The sequence below is a fragment of the Vulpes lagopus genome, chromosome 20 (assembly GCF_018345385.1).
Source record: "Vulpes lagopus strain Blue_001 chromosome 20, ASM1834538v1, whole genome shotgun sequence".
In the NCBI taxonomy this organism is placed as follows: Eukaryota; Metazoa; Chordata; class Mammalia; order Carnivora; family Canidae; genus Vulpes; species Vulpes lagopus.
The window spans coordinates 36,429,799-36,446,677 of NC_054843.1; the positions used below are offsets into that span (position 1 = coordinate 36,429,799).

Sequence of the window (16,879 nt, forward strand, 5' to 3'; positions counted from 1 at the left end):
TTGGTTTTCTTTTTCAAGATTATATTTGCTATTTAGTGTCTCTTGTGGCTTCATACAAATTTTAGGATTGTTTGTTCAATCTCTGAAAAACACTGTTGACATTTTAATAGGGATTGTATTAAATGTTTAAATTGCTTTTAGCAATATTTATTCTTCCAATCAATGATCATGGAATGTTTTTCCATTTCTTTGTGTCATCTTCAATTCCTTTACTCTTAAAAGTATATAACATTTACTTCTTTTGTTTATTCCTAGATATCTTATGGTTTTTGGTGCAATTATAAATTGGATCATTTCCTCGATTTCTCTTTCTGCTCCTTCATTATTGGTGTATAGAAATGCCACAGATTTCTCTATGTTGATTTTGTATCCTGCAACTTTACTGAATTCATGTATCAGTTCTAGAAATTTTTTGGTGGAGTCCCCCAGATTTTCTACACAGAGTATCATATCATATGTTGCTGATTTGGATGCCTTTTATTTGTTTTTGTTATCTGATCATGGAGGCTAGGATTTCCAGTACTATGTTAAATAACAGTGGTGAGAGTGGACATCCCTGTCTTGTTCCTGACCATAGAATAGTAGTTTTGTTTTTCTCCATTGAGGATTATATTTGCTGCTTGTCTTTTGTATTTGGCCTTTATGATATTGAGGTAGGTTCATTCTCACCCTACTTTGTTGGGGGATTTTTCAAAAATGGATGCTGTACTTTGTCAAATGGTTTTTCTGCATCTATTGATGGGGCCATATGATTCTTATCCTTTCTTTTATTAATGTGATGTTCACGTTGATTTATTTGTGAATATTAAACAACTCTTGCAGTCCAGTAATAAATGCTACTTGATTGTGCTGAATGATTCTTTTAATATACTGTTAGATTCTATTTGCAAGTATTTTATTGAGAATTTTTGTATCCATGCCCCCTAATTTTTCTTTATAAAAGATAACTATCTCATTGTAGGTATGTTTTAGCAATTATGTTCGTCTTGCATTGTTCATGTTGAAATCATAACTCAAATATATTGTACTTTCTTTAGACCTAACCAGATGTTGTGAATTTGACCTTCCCAACTGTACATGTAGCTCAGAGAATTAAGATTATTCTTATGTAAAATTTAAATCTAAATAAAGGAGGTTACTATTGTAAAATGGCATGATTTCTCAAATGGAATATTAAAACAAAAAACATCCTTGCACTAAAGGATTATAGTTCTGTGTCCTACCCTTTTATTTTATTTATATTGCTACCTTTTAAATTTTATTTTTGAAGTAGTTATATTTTTATTTACTCAAACCAAAATGGATTAAATTAACAAATATTTGCTTTTTAAAAATTGGAAAAGAGGGGGAGATGGTGCTTCCAGTTGTGTCTTGAGTAAGTGAAATCTATTACATTTTGAAAAATAATGTCACAGAATTTTAAAATTTATATTTTACTTTTAGATGTAAAATATTTAAAAGAAGAAGATGCAAATCGCAAGACTTTCACTGTCAGCAGCACACTGGATTTCCGAGTGGACCGGAGCGATGATGGCGTGACTGTGATCTGCAGAGTAGACCATGAATCCCTCAATGCCACCCCTCAGGTGGCCATGCAGGTGCTAGAAATACACTGTAAGTAAATGCTACTCCCTTCCTAGTTATCACAGCAGGAGCAAATCTCTTCACTTACATTTAAAATCATTTCAAAATATCCTAAAGTATCACCTATGTGCAGCAAAAACAGCAAAATGAAGTACAACTACTCTCCCTGGTATTAATCACATTCAGAGAAAAGTAGTTATTGACTGAATATCATTCTTGACAAGGAAGAGAAATAAAGGAAATATCCTCATTAAAAGTTAAAACTTCTAAATGTGTTCCACATGGTGACATGATACATGTATATGCATATGGGTAGGGTAGGAAGAGTAGTTATTTTGACAGAGTCCATGAGGGTGGGGAATCTGAGAGTGCCTTGATGGACCTTACCGTATGAAAGAAACTTTGTTATGCATGAATGTATTGTCCTATCTGCCCATCTGTGCTTTTAAAATTAGACAGTTTTTTACCTTCTATATGAGATATCCTAAGTCTTTATAAATATAGCGGCATATCCATTATGTTTTCATCATCAACTTCATTACTGACAAGTGATAGGAACAACATTAATTGGATGACTCTAGAGGGCCAATGGCAGTGCTAAATGTTTTGCTGGTAGTATTTCATCTTACGTCTCATGTTAGGGCAACAGCACAAACACCTGATGGGTAGTTTTCCTCTTTAGTCATAGTTTATGGATGAAGACATTGAAGATTATAGTGATTGAGTTATTTGGCCAAGTTCATACATCTAGCACATGGTAGACTCGTAATCATGATGTTTTTATTAGTTAGCAAGGCCCTGGAATATAAGAGGTGATCTAGAAATATTTATCCAATAAAAATAAATCAACTGAAATATATAAGATAAAGTTGAAAAAATTGGAGTCCAAGAATTACATTTCTGAATTGTATCACTTCATTTTTTTTTAAATATTGGAAATTGTTTGTGATAAAGTTATAGTTTGAGTTTAGAATTTGTGTTATAAAATAACATTAAATCCTAAAAATTTAAATCTAAGTACTGGTCTTTTAATAGCCTCACTGCATTTTGTTTTTATTTATTACAAGAACCTATTAAGTACCTACTATAATACAATCATAATTTTAGGCACTGGCATTATATAAGTGACAAAAAATAACAAAACAAATTGAGATGAGCCTAGTGTCAAGATTACCACCACCACCACTAGTGACAGACTCCAGTTCTCTTACAGCATCCATTCTAGGTAGGAATGACAGCATAGCAAAATAAATAAAACCAACATATAGCAGACTATGTACAAAAAAATAATAAAGCAGAAGTGATAAGGAGTACAATTTGAGAAACGGGAATGGAGTTCAAGGAAAGTGTACATGTGTTAGTATATAACATATATATAATGTATTTATAAACATATATTGTATTACATATCATATTAAATTATATTACATACTGTATTATCATAAATGTATTTATATGTAAATATACAAATATTATATATTTTTAAATAAATATTAGAAAGACCAGAGTAGAAGGAAAACTGGAGAGTATTTATGAGATCAGATCAGAGAAGTACCAGGAAGACCAAACTTCTTTATTTTTTCAATTTTTGATAGAGAAATGTCAATACGATTATGATTTTTAATTATTGCTCACTGTTTTAATTATTCTTAGTTTAATAGTAAGTGAAATTACTGTAATATTTTAAGTACTTTTGATTATATTAAGTTAGTTTCATTAATTTTCCTCTTGTTCTCATTGAAATAAATCTGCAACAAGCATATTTTAGGTCCCATACTGAGCTTATCTTCAAATTTCAGCATTTATTTGCAGTGACACCTTGGTACAATTACTAAAACTGTTTGAGCTTTGATTATAAATTCAACAATTAGTTCTACAAAGATCAAAGTAGACTATTTGTTTACGGCATTTGATAACATTTCAGTGAATGCCACTTACCTTAGTTTAACCTGCTATACCACAAATACCCATAGCCTGGGTGGCTTATAAGCCAAAGATGTTTATTTCTCACAGTTTTGAAGGCTGGAAGTTCAAGCTCAAGGAGCAGGTAATTGACTGCATCCTGGTTCATAGATGGCTGTCTCCCCTCCATGTCTGCACATGGCAGAAGGGGCCAAGGAGCTCTCTGGGGCTCTTTTGCAAGGGCACTAAACCCAGTCAGTCATCACCTTACCAAAGCCATAGCTGCTAATACATCACATTGAGAATTAGGCTTCAACATATGAATTTGAGAGGGACACAGACATTTAACCTATAGCACTTTCCCCTTTCTATTTCTTATTTTATCAACGTTCTTTCAAAATATGGAAAGTTGTATAGTTTGGTATATTGAGAGGACCCAGGTTATCAACATTTGACTTAAACTTTTTCACATATATAAAATAAAGGAAAATTTAAAATAGTAATTAACTACTAATTTAACTGTAATTTTCAACATATAATAAAAGAAAAAAATTAAGTCAGAAATATTAAAGGTCACTACCTAATGATTACTCCCCAGAAATCCACCAATAGTCAAGCAAAATCAGATATATTTAGTTTGCTATGGCAAAGAAGAAGCATATCAGGTGAATCTCTGTGTATTGATAAGAAAGAGTATAAAGAGGGTTTTGACAGGATTTGGGTTTGCCCTGAGTATTTTAAGAGGGTTCTGGATTAAATACTGTCAGTACTGGAGACAAATCAAGAATGTGTACAGTGGTAACTTTTACCAAGAAAGCAAAATTATTAATGCAGAGTTAGATACGCTATTATAAAGATGCAGCAGTTAATCATGCTGATTTTTGTGGTTGGTGAGTGTCCTGATCTCTGTCTTGTTTCACACCTGGACATGGAATAGACTTGCCTTTGTCTTCCTCCACCCCATAGTCACAGAGTGGCTCTAGCTGATTATTGTTTAGATTCTAGAGAATTGTTTATGTTTGTTGAGAATATTTCAGCTTAGCTGTCAGATGCCAATTGTTAGCTGCCAAAGTTATTGTCACTTTCCTGGGAGTCTAAAATGGAGCTATTCTATATATAATTCCTGGGAATTTTTGCTGTTCACTATATCTCACTGTGCATTATTAAAGGAACTTTATGGAGGAAGGGAAATGAATTGTATCATTTTTTAGAAAGTTTTACATGAAAAATGTTACTCTTGGTATCCAATTAAAAATAGCAACTCATTTTATTATCCTTGTTTAATATGTAAGTGGCTAGAAAGCAGAGACCATATATATTTAAATTATTTCTTTTAGCACCTAGTATACCACCATTCAAGTGTGTGAAGGTAATTAAAACTAACTGATGATAATGCTGAATGTTCCTTTAGGGGTGCAGAACATTCCCCAGAGATGAAATGTGGAGTGGAGAATGGAGAGGGGGCATTTAGCAACAGTTTTCATTAAAATTAGAGCAAATTGAACAAATTGGGTGCGGTCCTCATGGCTCTGGGTAGATGCACATGTGCAAAAATGCATGATGTGGGAATTCTCATAGATGTAAGTGGGGGAAAATAGAAAGAACTGGAAAAAGAAGAAAGTGATTAGCCCAGAACTAGTGGAACATAAATTTGTGGAAAAGTAAGTTTGATAAGAAATTAGAAGGAGGTACAAAGAGCAAAAATTAAGTAGGAAAGATTATATTTCTTGGCCTATGTTTTAGCTCCATAACCCTGTGGTATACAATTAGAAGGACAATTTAGAAGGACTCAGCCTATAAAGTATGTCATAGCAACATATACTTCTTTCTATGATGTTAATCATACATTTTAATTCTGCTATGGAGAAAAATAGTTTCTTTAAACTTGAAATTTAAGAAAATGTAGACTTCTCACTGTGAACCACAAATTCCTGCAGATTTCATACAACAGAACACAGCATACTTTGTACCTGAGCTGTGGAAAATACCACTCTCTTTTTTTATAGATGGAAATTCTAATTCATCTTTCTATTTTTATTCAGATCTCCTTGAAAACAATAACTTTTTATTTGTCTGATTTAATTTTTAGAAGAACAGATTGTATAAGTCAGATTATCTGCTTGAACAGAAAGAAATATGCCCAAAACACAGAAAAGGAGAAAATAACATTCATTTTCTATATGTGACACTGACAAGATTTCATAAAAAGTTGGCTGTTATTGAAAAGGAGAAACATAAGAGACAGATTAGTAAAATATTTTAGAATAATGAATGTTTTGAGAAAGCATTTTAGTACTATGGCAGTGAATTGCCAATATTAATAAATAAGAACACAAATTTTAATTCTCTGCATGTTATGGTAAATTACATATAAAATATTCAATATTATATAAATTTTAATATATGAATATATAAATATATACTATATATAAAATTCATCAAATTATGAAATCTTATGCTATCCTTAATATTAGTGTAGTATTTACCATTTGGTAACAGTGTCATTCTTTGCTTATAAGTTTTACTTATAAGTAAACAAATGTTTCTCGATGCACATCATAAAATTAAGTCCCCATCTACTCAATCGTCCATAACCTCTCTAGCCCAGGTCAGTGTCTTTTAAATTGCCATGTGTTTGTTGTATTAACTATACTTCCACACTTGTCTATTTATTATAGAAAGCACTTGATTAAATGTTTCAGGCTATGTAGGTTTATGAGAAAGATGAGTGTTACAAGTAGATTTTTAAAGTAACATATCCCACTTGGCATCTCAGTCGTGAAATGCTGATCATCTAATTCCCTGATCTGTCACAAATTATGTATGGTCCAGAGGTACAGAATGTAAAACGAGTCAGGAAAAAAGGTGCTAGGAGAACTGTCTTTAGTTTAAATTTTCAAAAATTAAAATCAATTGTTATTTTGATTAACAAAATGCCACGTTTATGCCTGAGGATACTTTGGAAGGAGTTTTTAAGATTTCCAAATATTTCACAAAGCTCATGAAATGTATACTTGCTAGAATCATGAAGTAATCTATACTGCTTGGCAAAAAGATACCTTTATCTACATTAATAAAGGTGCAACCTCTATTTGAGATCCCAGTTTTCAACTGAAGTCTAATTGACATATAATATGTTATCGGTTTCAGGTATACATCATAGGGATTTGACATTTTTATATGTTACAAAATGATCACCATACGTTTAGTTACCATGTGTCACCATGCAAGGCAATTGAAATATTGCTGATTATATTCCCTCTGCTGCACATTAAATCCCCAGAACATTTTTCCTTTATAACTGGGAGTTTGTACCTTTAAATCCCCTTCACGTATTTTACCCATCCCTCACTTCTTCTCCCTTCTGGTAACCTACAGTTTGTTTTCTCTATTGATGGGTCTATTTCTGTTTTGTTCATTTGTTTTGTTTTTTTGATTTCACATATTTGTGAAAGTGAAAGCCTATGGTATTCTTTCTCTGGCTTATTTCACTTAGTGTAACGCCTGTCAGTCTATCCATGTTGTTGTGAATGGCAAGATTCCATTCTTGTTTATGGCTGAGTAATATTCCATTATACATACATACACACACATACACACACATCTTTATCCATTCTTCTAAGGACTCTTGGGTTGCCTTCATATCTTGCAACTATTGCAAATAATGCTGCAATGTACATAGGAAGTGCATATCTCTCTTCAGATTGGCTTTTTGTTTTCTTTGAATAGAATAGCTGGATCCTAGAGTTGTTCTAATTTTAATTTTTTGAGGAAATCCCATACTATTTTCTGTTGTGGCTGCTCCACTTTACTTTCCCATCAACAGTACATGAGAGTTCTCTTTTCTCCATGTTTTCACCACCACTTTTTATTTCTGTCTTTTTTGATAATAGCCATTCTGATGGCCATGAGGTGACATGTCATTGTGATTCTGATTTGCATTTCCATGATGAGTGATTTTGAGCATATTTTCAGGTACTTGCTGGGCATCCATATGTCTTTTTCAGAAAAATGCATATTTAAGCCCTCTGTTCCTTCTTTAAAGGGATTATTTGGTTTTCTTGATATTAAACTGTGTAAGTTCTTTACATATTTTGGATATTAACCCTTTATCAGATGTATGATTTGCAAATATCTTCTTCCATTTAGTATGTTGCCTTTTCATTTTGTTGATGGCTTTCATTATGCAAACCTTTTTAGTTTAATGGAACCCCCTTTTTTTCTTAAATTTAGGCTTTTGTTGCCTTTGCCTGGGAAGATTGATTAAAAGCAAACAAAACATTGCATATATTGATGTCAAAAGCTTACTTCCCATGCTTTCTTCTAGGAGTTTTATGGTTTAGGTTCTACATTGAAATTACATCTTAAATTCATTTTCACATATGGTTGTCCAAAAGAATTTTAAAGTTTTTCAGGAAGGATACATTACATTGCCCATAAGGATCTATTATTGACATGGAGTCATGAGATAATCTTTTTCTTTTGCAGATAAAAAATTTATTTTATTTAGTTCCTGTGATCTTGAATAAAGTAATTGAATCACCAAATATTTTATGTGATCTGAGTACAGGGATTCAATATATTATGAGAAAGTTTCTGTTATTAATAGAAGTAAAATTTTTTGTGTTATTAAATCTCAGTGAAGAATATATATTTGTGAACAGAGATTCCAAATTTTAACAAATATTAAATTCATATGTTAAACTAACACAACATATTCTCAACTGGCCTTTCCTAATCAAGCTCATTATGACATTCCTAATCAAACTTATTTTAGAAGCTTTAACATTATTTTAAGCACATAAATTAATTTCATAAAATAGTCAAGAATAGCTCCCAAATGATGGAATGTATGTATGGTACAGATGACAATGTAGCTTTTGCAATTAATTTTAGGTCAATTTAATCAAGAATAAAAACTAGAAAAGAAAATGAGGTAGAAATTATTTTGACAAATAAAACTGATATTGATAAAATAAGCATTAGTGATTAATATCCAATATGTTAAACTTCTGATTTAATAACATTCTGTTTTATAAATTTACTTTTAAATATAGCTCAAGGTTGATTTTTCCTTTTTTCTAAGACAGGGAATGGGGAGAGGGGAAGAGGGAGAAAGAGAGAGAGAGAGAGAGAGAGAGAGAATCTTAAGTAAACGCCATGACCAGCACAGAGCCCAATGCAAGGCTCCATCTCACAACCTTGAGATCATGACTTGAGCTGAAATCAAGAATCAGCTGCTCAGTTAACCAACTGATCCACCCAGGTACCCCCAAGTTTGATTTTTCCAAAGTGACTACATATTTAACATATCAATATTTTCAAATTGTTCTAGTTTTATTTTCTGTTTGAACTATAATGCATGTACACACAGATACACATTTCTAAGAGAAAAACATGGTGAGAAAACTATAATCAATTGCTGTATTGAACTTTATTGGATTAGCTCTTAATATATCAGAAATATTGTCATTACTATTTACTACCTGGATTCAAAAGACTTTTCTTAATTGATAGGTTTCATATTTAAGAGCAGTTTTTAGTCTATTAAAAAATTAAGCAGAAAGTACAAAGTTCCAATTTAAACCATTATCCTACCCCCCCTCACATTTCCCCATTATTAACTTCGTGCATTATTGTGGTGCATACATTACAGTTGATGAACTAATATTAATAGATTATTATTAGCTAAAGTCCATAATTTACATTAGCCTTCACAATTTAATTTGTATGATCTATAAGTTTTGACCAGTGTGTAACATCCTGCAGCTGTGGTTACAATATCATACAAAATGCATTCACTGTCCTAAACCTCCTGTGTGCTTCACCACTGGATTACTCCTTCCCTCTCTTCAACTCCCTGGCCACCAGTGATCCATTAGCTAGCTGTATAGGTTTGCCTTTTCTAGGATGTCATATAGTTGGAATTATATAGCACATAGTCTATTCAGAATGTCTTCTTTCACTTAGCAATGCACCTTTAAGGTTCTGACAAGTCTTTTTGTGGTTTGATAGCACATTTCTTTTTATGGCTAAATAATATTCTATTGTCTGGATATACCCGAGTTTATTTACCCATTCACCTATTGAAAAATATCTTAGTTGCTTTCAAATTCTGGCATTTATGAATACAGCTACTATAAATATCTGTGCATGGGTTTCTGTTTGAACAGAAATTTTCAACTTCTTTGAGTAAATGACATTCAAATTTTAATTAGAATAAATTTTAGTGAAAGGCAAATAATTTTTTTAAAAAGATTTTATTTATTTATTCATGAGAGACACACAAAGAGAGAGGCAGAGACACAGGCAGAGGGAGGAGCTGGCTCCCTGCAGGGAGCCCAATGTGGGACTCCAGCCCAGGACTCCAGGATCACGCCCTGAACTGAAGGCAGAGACTCAACGGCTGAGCCACCCAGGGATCCTGAAAGGCAAATAAATTCATTGTGAAAAGAAGGTGAAACATATCTTAATGTTACTAAGACTAAAACATAAAATTTGAGAAACTCTAAACATGTTTATCTTATAGTATAAATAGAATTGCTGGCAAGACCATATTTAGCTTTGTAATAAACTACAAATGATCTTGCAAAATGGCTACATCAATTTTCATTCCCACCAGCAAAGAATGAGTATCCCTGTTGTTCCATGTCCTCACTAGCATTTGGAGTTGTCAGTGTTTTGGATTTAGGCCATTCTAAACAGTGGAGTTTTCTCATTTTAATTTGCTACTCCATAATAACATATGATGCTGAGCATTTTTTCATATGCTTTTTTCATGTGCATATTTTCTCTGGTGCGGTGTCTATTTAGATATCTGTTAGATTTTTCATTGTGTTGTTTTTCTGGTTGAGTTTTAAGAGTTTTTTGTACATTTTGCATACCACTCATTTTTTACACTTACCCTTCACAAAGACTTTGTTCATGGTCTTTTAATTTTCTCCATGTGTGTTTCTTAAGAGCAAACATATTTAAGTAAAGTTCAACTTATCAATTTTTTCCTCTCATGGATTATGTTTTTAGTGCTGTACCTTAAAAGCTGTCACTAAACCCAAGATCAACTAGATTTCTCCTATATTATCCTCTAGAAGTTTTATATCTTTGCAAATTGCATTTAGGTCTATGATTTATTTGGAAGTAATTTTTATGAAAGATGTAAGGTCTGTGCTTGAATTCTTTTTTTCTCTTTCTTTCTTCTTTCTTTCTCTCTCTTTCTCTCTTTCTTTCTTTCTCTTTCTTTCTTTCCTTCTCTTTCTTTCTTTCTTTCTTTCTTTCTTTCTTTCTTTCTTTCTTCTCCTTTCTTTCTTTTCTTTCTTTCCTTTCTTTCTCTTTCTCTTATATGGATGTCCAGTTGCTCCAGCATCTGTTAAACAGACTATTATTTCTCCATTTAATTGTCTTTGCTCCTCTGTTAAAGATCAGTTGGCTATATTTATGTGATGTTCTTTTGGAGATCCCCATTCTATTCCTTTTCCTTGATCTATTTATTTTTGCTAATACTATGCTGTCAGGGTACCTGGATGGCTCAGTGGGTTAAGCAGCTGCCTTCAGCTCAGGTCATGATCTCAGGGTTAGGGATGGTGGCCTGTGAAGGGCTGGCTCCCTGCTCAGGGGGAAGTCTGCTTCTCCATCGACCCACTGCCCCTCCCCCCATTTGGTGCACACTCTCTCTCAAGTAAATACATAAAACCTTAAAAAAAATAAAACCATGTGGTCTTGATTACTGTAGACCTATAATATCTTGAAGTGAGGTGGTATCAAGTCCTCAGATTTTCTTCATCTTCAGTATTATAATTTTATCTATATTTGTAAATTTATCATTAAAAATTGTTACAAACTTGCTATATTAATATTAAGGCAAATGTAATCATCAACATATTAAGCTTTATTATATTAACCCTTGATATATCAGAAAGTATATAATTACCATTCACCATCTGGGTCTTAGAGACATGTTGTTTTTAGAGTTTTAGGTTTTAAGTTAGATTTGAATAATGCATAGATGTAATAAGAAAGGAATAGTGAAAAGCAACTTTACTAGACTCTTTAACAAGAGTTTAAATATACGGGTGCCCGGCAGCTCAGTTGGTTAAACATCTGACTCTTGATCTCAGTTCAGGTTTTAATCTCAGGGTCGTAAATTCAAGCCCCATGTTGGGCTCCACACTGAGCAAGGAACCTACTGAGAAATAATAATAAAGAGGGAGGGGCAGGATGGCGGAAGAGTAGGGTCCCCAGGTCACCTGTCCCCACCAAAGTACCTAGATAACCTTCAAATCATCCTGAAAATCTACAAATTCGGCCTGAGATTTAAAGAGAGACCAGCTGGAATGCTTCAGTGAGAAGAGTTCGTGCTTCTATCAAGGTAGGAAGACGGGGAAAAAGAAGGCCTCCAAGGGGGAGGGGGCCCGAGGAGCCGGGCTGAGGCCGGGGCGAGTGTCCCCAGGACAGGAGAGCCCCGTCCCGGAGGAGCAGGAGCTGCACCAACCTTCCCGGGCGGAAAGGGGCCCGCAGGGAGGTGGAGCAGGACCCAGGAGGGCGGGGATGCCCTGGGGCTCCCGGGGACACTAACAGGCACCTGCGCCCCGGGATATGCCCCGAGCTCCCTAAGGGCTGCAGCGCCCGCGGGGGGACCCAGAGCAGCTCGGAGGGGCTCGGGCGGCGGCTCCGCGGAGGGGGCTGTGGGGCGGGAGCGAATCCAACAGCGCAGGCCCCGGAGCACAGGGCGCCGGGACACAGCCCAGGATCCGGCCTCCCCCGGGACAGGCAGAGGCCGGGAGGGCCCAGGACAGCGAGGACGCTCCTGCCTGGAACTGAGCAGATCAGCGGCCCCGCCCGGGAGCCCCCAGGCCCTGCAGACGGAGAGCCCCGGAGCTACTGCGGGAGCTGACTCCAGGGTCCCAGAGCTGCCGCCGCCACTGGGGCTTCCTCCAGGGGCCTCACGGGGTGAACAACCCCCACTGAGCCCTGCACCAGGCAGGGGCAGAGCAGCTCCCCCAGGTGCTAATACCTGAGAATCAGTACAGCAGGCCCCTCCCCCAGAAGACCAGCGACACGGACAGGGGAAAAACAAATTATTGACCAAGCAGCCCTGGAAAGTTCCAGAAGTCGAAGTATTTACAGTATATAGAATCAGAGGATACTCCCCCTTCTTTTTAGTTTTCTGTTTGCTCCTCCCCCCCCCCTTTTTTTCTTCTTCTATTTTTTTTTTCTCTTCTCTCTTTTTCTCCTTTTTCCAGTACAACGTGTTTTTGGCCACTCTGCACTGAGCAAAATGACAAGATGGAAAAACTCACCTCAAAAGAAACAATCAGAAACAGTCCTCTCTCCCACTGAGTTACAAAATTTGGATTACAATTCAAGGTCAAAAAGCCAATTCAGAAGCACTATTATACAGCTACTGGTGGCTCTAGAAAAAAGCATAAAGGACACAAGAGACTTCATGACTTCAGAATTTAGATCTAACCAGGCCAAAATTAAAAATCAATTGAATGAGATGCAATCCAAACTAGAAGTCCTAATGACGAGGGTTAACGAGGTAGAAGAACCAGTGAGTGACATACAAGACAAGTGGTGGCAAGGAGGGAAACTGAGGAAAAAAAAGACAAGCAATTAAAAGATCATGAGGATAGGTTAAGGGAAATAAATGACAGTCTCAGAAGGAAAAATCTGCACTTAACTGGGGTTCCCGAGGGCACTGAAAGGGACCAAGTTCAGGAATATGTATTTGACCAAATAATAGCTGAGAACTTTCCTAACCTGGGAAGGGAAACAGGCATTCAAGTCCAGGAAATACAGAGATCCCCCACTAAAATCAATAAAAACCACTCAACACTTCGACATTTAATAGTGACACTTGCAAATTCCAAAGATAAAGAGAAGATCCTTAAAGCAGCAAGAGACAAAAAATCTCTAAATTTTATGGAGAGAAATATTAGATTAATGGCAGACCTCTACACAGAGACCTGGCAGGTCAGAAAGGGCTGACAGGATATATTCAGAGTCCTAAATGAGAAGAACATGCAGCCAAGAATACTTTATCCAGCAAGGCTCTCATGCAGAATAGAAGGAGAGATAAAGACCTGCCAAGATAGGCAGAAACTGAAAGAATGTTTGAACACCCAGCCAGCTTTGCAAGAAATATTAGGGGGAATCAGTAATAGAAAGAGGAAGTCCAAGGGAACAATCCACAAAAACAGGGACTGAATAGGTATCATGATGACACTAAACTCATATCTTTCAATAGTAACTCTGAATGTGAATGGGCTTAAGGACCCCATCAAAAGGCTCAGGGTTTCAGACTGGATAAAAAAGCAAGACCCATCTATTTGCTGTCTACAAGAGACTCATTTTAGACAGAAGGACACCTACGGCCTGAAAATAAAAGGTTGGAGAACCATTTACCATTCAAATGGTCCTCAAAAGAAAGCAGGGGTAGCCATCCTTATATCAGATAAACTTAAGTTTTTTTAAAAATTTTTATAATAAATTTATATTTTATTGGTGTTCAATTTACCAACATACAGAATAACACCCAGTGCTCATCCCGTCAAGTGCCCCCTTCAGTGCCCATCACCCATTCACCCCCACTCCCCGCCCTCCTCCCCTTCCACCACCCCTAGTTCATTTCCCAGAGTTAGGAGTCTCTCATGTTCTGTCTCCCTTTCTGATATTTCCAACACATTTCTTCTCCCTTCCCTTATATTCCCTTTCACTATTATTTATATTCCCCAAAGGAATGAGAACATACAATGTTTGTCCCTCTCCGCTGACTTACTTCACTCAGCATAATACCCTCCAGTTCATCCACGTTGAAGCAAATGGTGGGTATTTGTCGTTTCTAATGGCTGAGGAATATTCCATTGTATACATAAACCACAGCTTCTTTATCCATCATCTTTCGATGGACACCGAGGCTCCTTCCACAGTTGGGCTATTGTGGACATTGCTGCTATAAACATCGAGTGCAGGTGTCCGGGCGTTTCATTGCATCTGAATCTTTGGGGTAAATCCCCAACAGTATAATTGCTGGGTCATAGGGCAGGTCTATTTTTAACTCTTTGAGGAACCTCCACACAGTTTTCCAGAGTGGCTGCACCAGTTCACATTCCCACCAACAGTGTAAGAGGGCTCCCTTTTCTCCACATCCTCTCCAACATTTGTTGTTTCCTGCCTTGTTAATTTTCCCCATTCTCACTGGTGTGAGGTGGGATCTCATTGTGGTTTTGATTTGTATTTCCCTGACGGCCAGTGATGCGGAACATTTTCTCATGTGCTTGTTGGGCATGTCTATGTGTTCCTCTGTGAGATTTCTGTTCATGTCTTTTGCCCATTTCATGATTGGATTGTTTGTTTCTTGGCTGTTGAGTTTACTAAGTTCTTTATAGATCTTGGATACAAGCCCTTTATCTGATATGTCATTTGCAAATATCTTCTCCCATTCTGTAGGTTGTCTTTTAGTTTTGTTGACTGTATCTTTTGCTGTGCAAAAGCTTCTTATCTTGAAGACGTCCCTGTAGTTCATTTTTACTTTTGTTTCTTTTGCCTTCATGGATGTATCTTGCAAGAAGTTACTGTGGCTGAGTTCAAAAAGGGTGTTGCCTGTGTTTTCGTCTAGGATTTTGATGGAATCTTGTCTCACACTTAGATCTTTCATCCATTTTGAGTGTATCTTTGTGTATGGTGCAAGAGAGTGGTCTAGTTCCATTCTTCTGCATGTGGATGTCCAATATTCCCAGCACCATTTATTGAAGAGACTGTCTTTTTTCCAGTGGATAGTCTTTCCTCCTTTATCGAATATTAGTTGACCATAAAGTTTAGGGTCCACTTCTGACCATAAAGTTCTGGGTTCTCTATTCTGTTCCATTGATCTATGTGTCTGTTTTTGTGCCAGTACCACACTGTCTTGAGGACCACAGCTTTGTAGTACAACCTGAAATCTGGCATTGTGATGCCCCCAGATATGGTTTTCTTTTTTAAAATTCCCCTGGCTATTCGGGGTCTTTTCTGATTCCACACAAACCATAAGATTATTTGTTCTAACTCTCTGAAGAAAGTTCATGGTATTTTGATAGGGATTGCATTAAACCTGTAAATTGCCCTGGGTAGCATTGACATTTTCACAATATTAATTCTGCCAATCCATGAGCATGGAATATTTTTCCATCTCTTTGTGTCTTCCTCAATTTCTTTCAGAAGTGTTCTGTAGTTTTAGGGTATAGATCCTTTACCTCTTTGGTTAGGTTTATTCCTAGGTATCTTATGCTTTTGGGTGCAATTGTAAATGGGATTGACTCCTTAATTTCTCTTCCTTCAGTCTCATTGTTAGTGTATAGAAATGCCACTGATTTCTGGGCATTGATTTTTGTATCCTGCCACACTGCCAAATTGCTGTATGAGTTCTAGCAATCTTGGGGTGGAGGTTTTTGGGTTCTCTATGTAGAGTATCATGTCATCTGCAAAGACAGAGTTTGACTTCTTCTTTGCCAATTTGAATGCCTTTAATGTCTTTTTGTTGTCTGATGGCTGAGGCTAGGATTTCCAGTACTATGTTGAATAGCGGTGGAGAGAGTGGACATCCCTGTCTTGTTCCTGATCTTAGGGGAAAGGCTCCAAGTGCTTCCCCATTGAGAATGATATTTGCCGTGGTCTTTTCGTAGATGGCTTTTAAGATGTCGAGGAATGTTCGCTGTATCCCTACGCTCTGAAGAGTTTTGATCAGGAATGGATGCTGTATTTTGTCAAATGCTCTCTCTGCATCTAATGAGAGAATCATGGTTCTTGGTTTTTCTCTTGCTGATATGATGAATCACATTGATTGTTTTACGAGTGTTGAACCAGCCTTGTGTCCCGGGGATAAATCCTACTTGGTCATGGTGAATAATTTTCTTAATGTACTGTTGGAACCTTTTGGCTAGTAACTTGCTTAGAATTTTTGCATCCATGTTCATCGGGGATATTGGTCTGTAATTCTCCTTTTTGGTGGGGTCTTTGTCTGGTTTTGGAATTAAGGTGATGCTGGCCTCATAGAACGAATTTGGAGGTACTCCATCTCTTTCTATCATTCCAAACAGCTTTAGTAGAATAGGTATGGTTTCTTCTTTAAACGTTTGATAATTCCCCTGGGAAGCCATCTGGCCCTGGACTTTTGTGTTTGGAGGTTTTTGATGACTGCTTCAATTTCCTCCCTGGTTTTTGGCCTGTTCAGTTTTTCTATTTCTTCTGTTCCAGTTTTGGTAGTTTGTGGCTTTTCATGAATGCGTCCATTTCTTCTAGATTGCCTAATTTTTGGCGTAGAGCTGTTCATAATATGTTTTTAAAATAGTTTGCATTTCCTTGGTGTTGGTAGTGATCTCTCCTTTCTATTCATGATTTTATTAATTTGAGGCTTCAC

At 36.2% G+C, this 16,879-nt stretch overlaps 1 protein-coding gene across 1 annotated transcript in view; it reads left to right on the forward strand.

Annotated features, from left to right (window-relative positions):
* Window positions 1-16,879, forward strand: part of CADM2 (cell adhesion molecule 2) — a 319,141-nt gene that overhangs the window by 166,883 nt on the left and 135,379 nt on the right. The window contains exon 5 of the mRNA XM_041734910.1: window positions 1,444-1,614. Coding sequence (XP_041590844.1) covers window positions 1,444-1,614 — 171 coding nt within the window. The remainder of the gene's footprint in view (window positions 1-1,443; window positions 1,615-16,879) is intronic.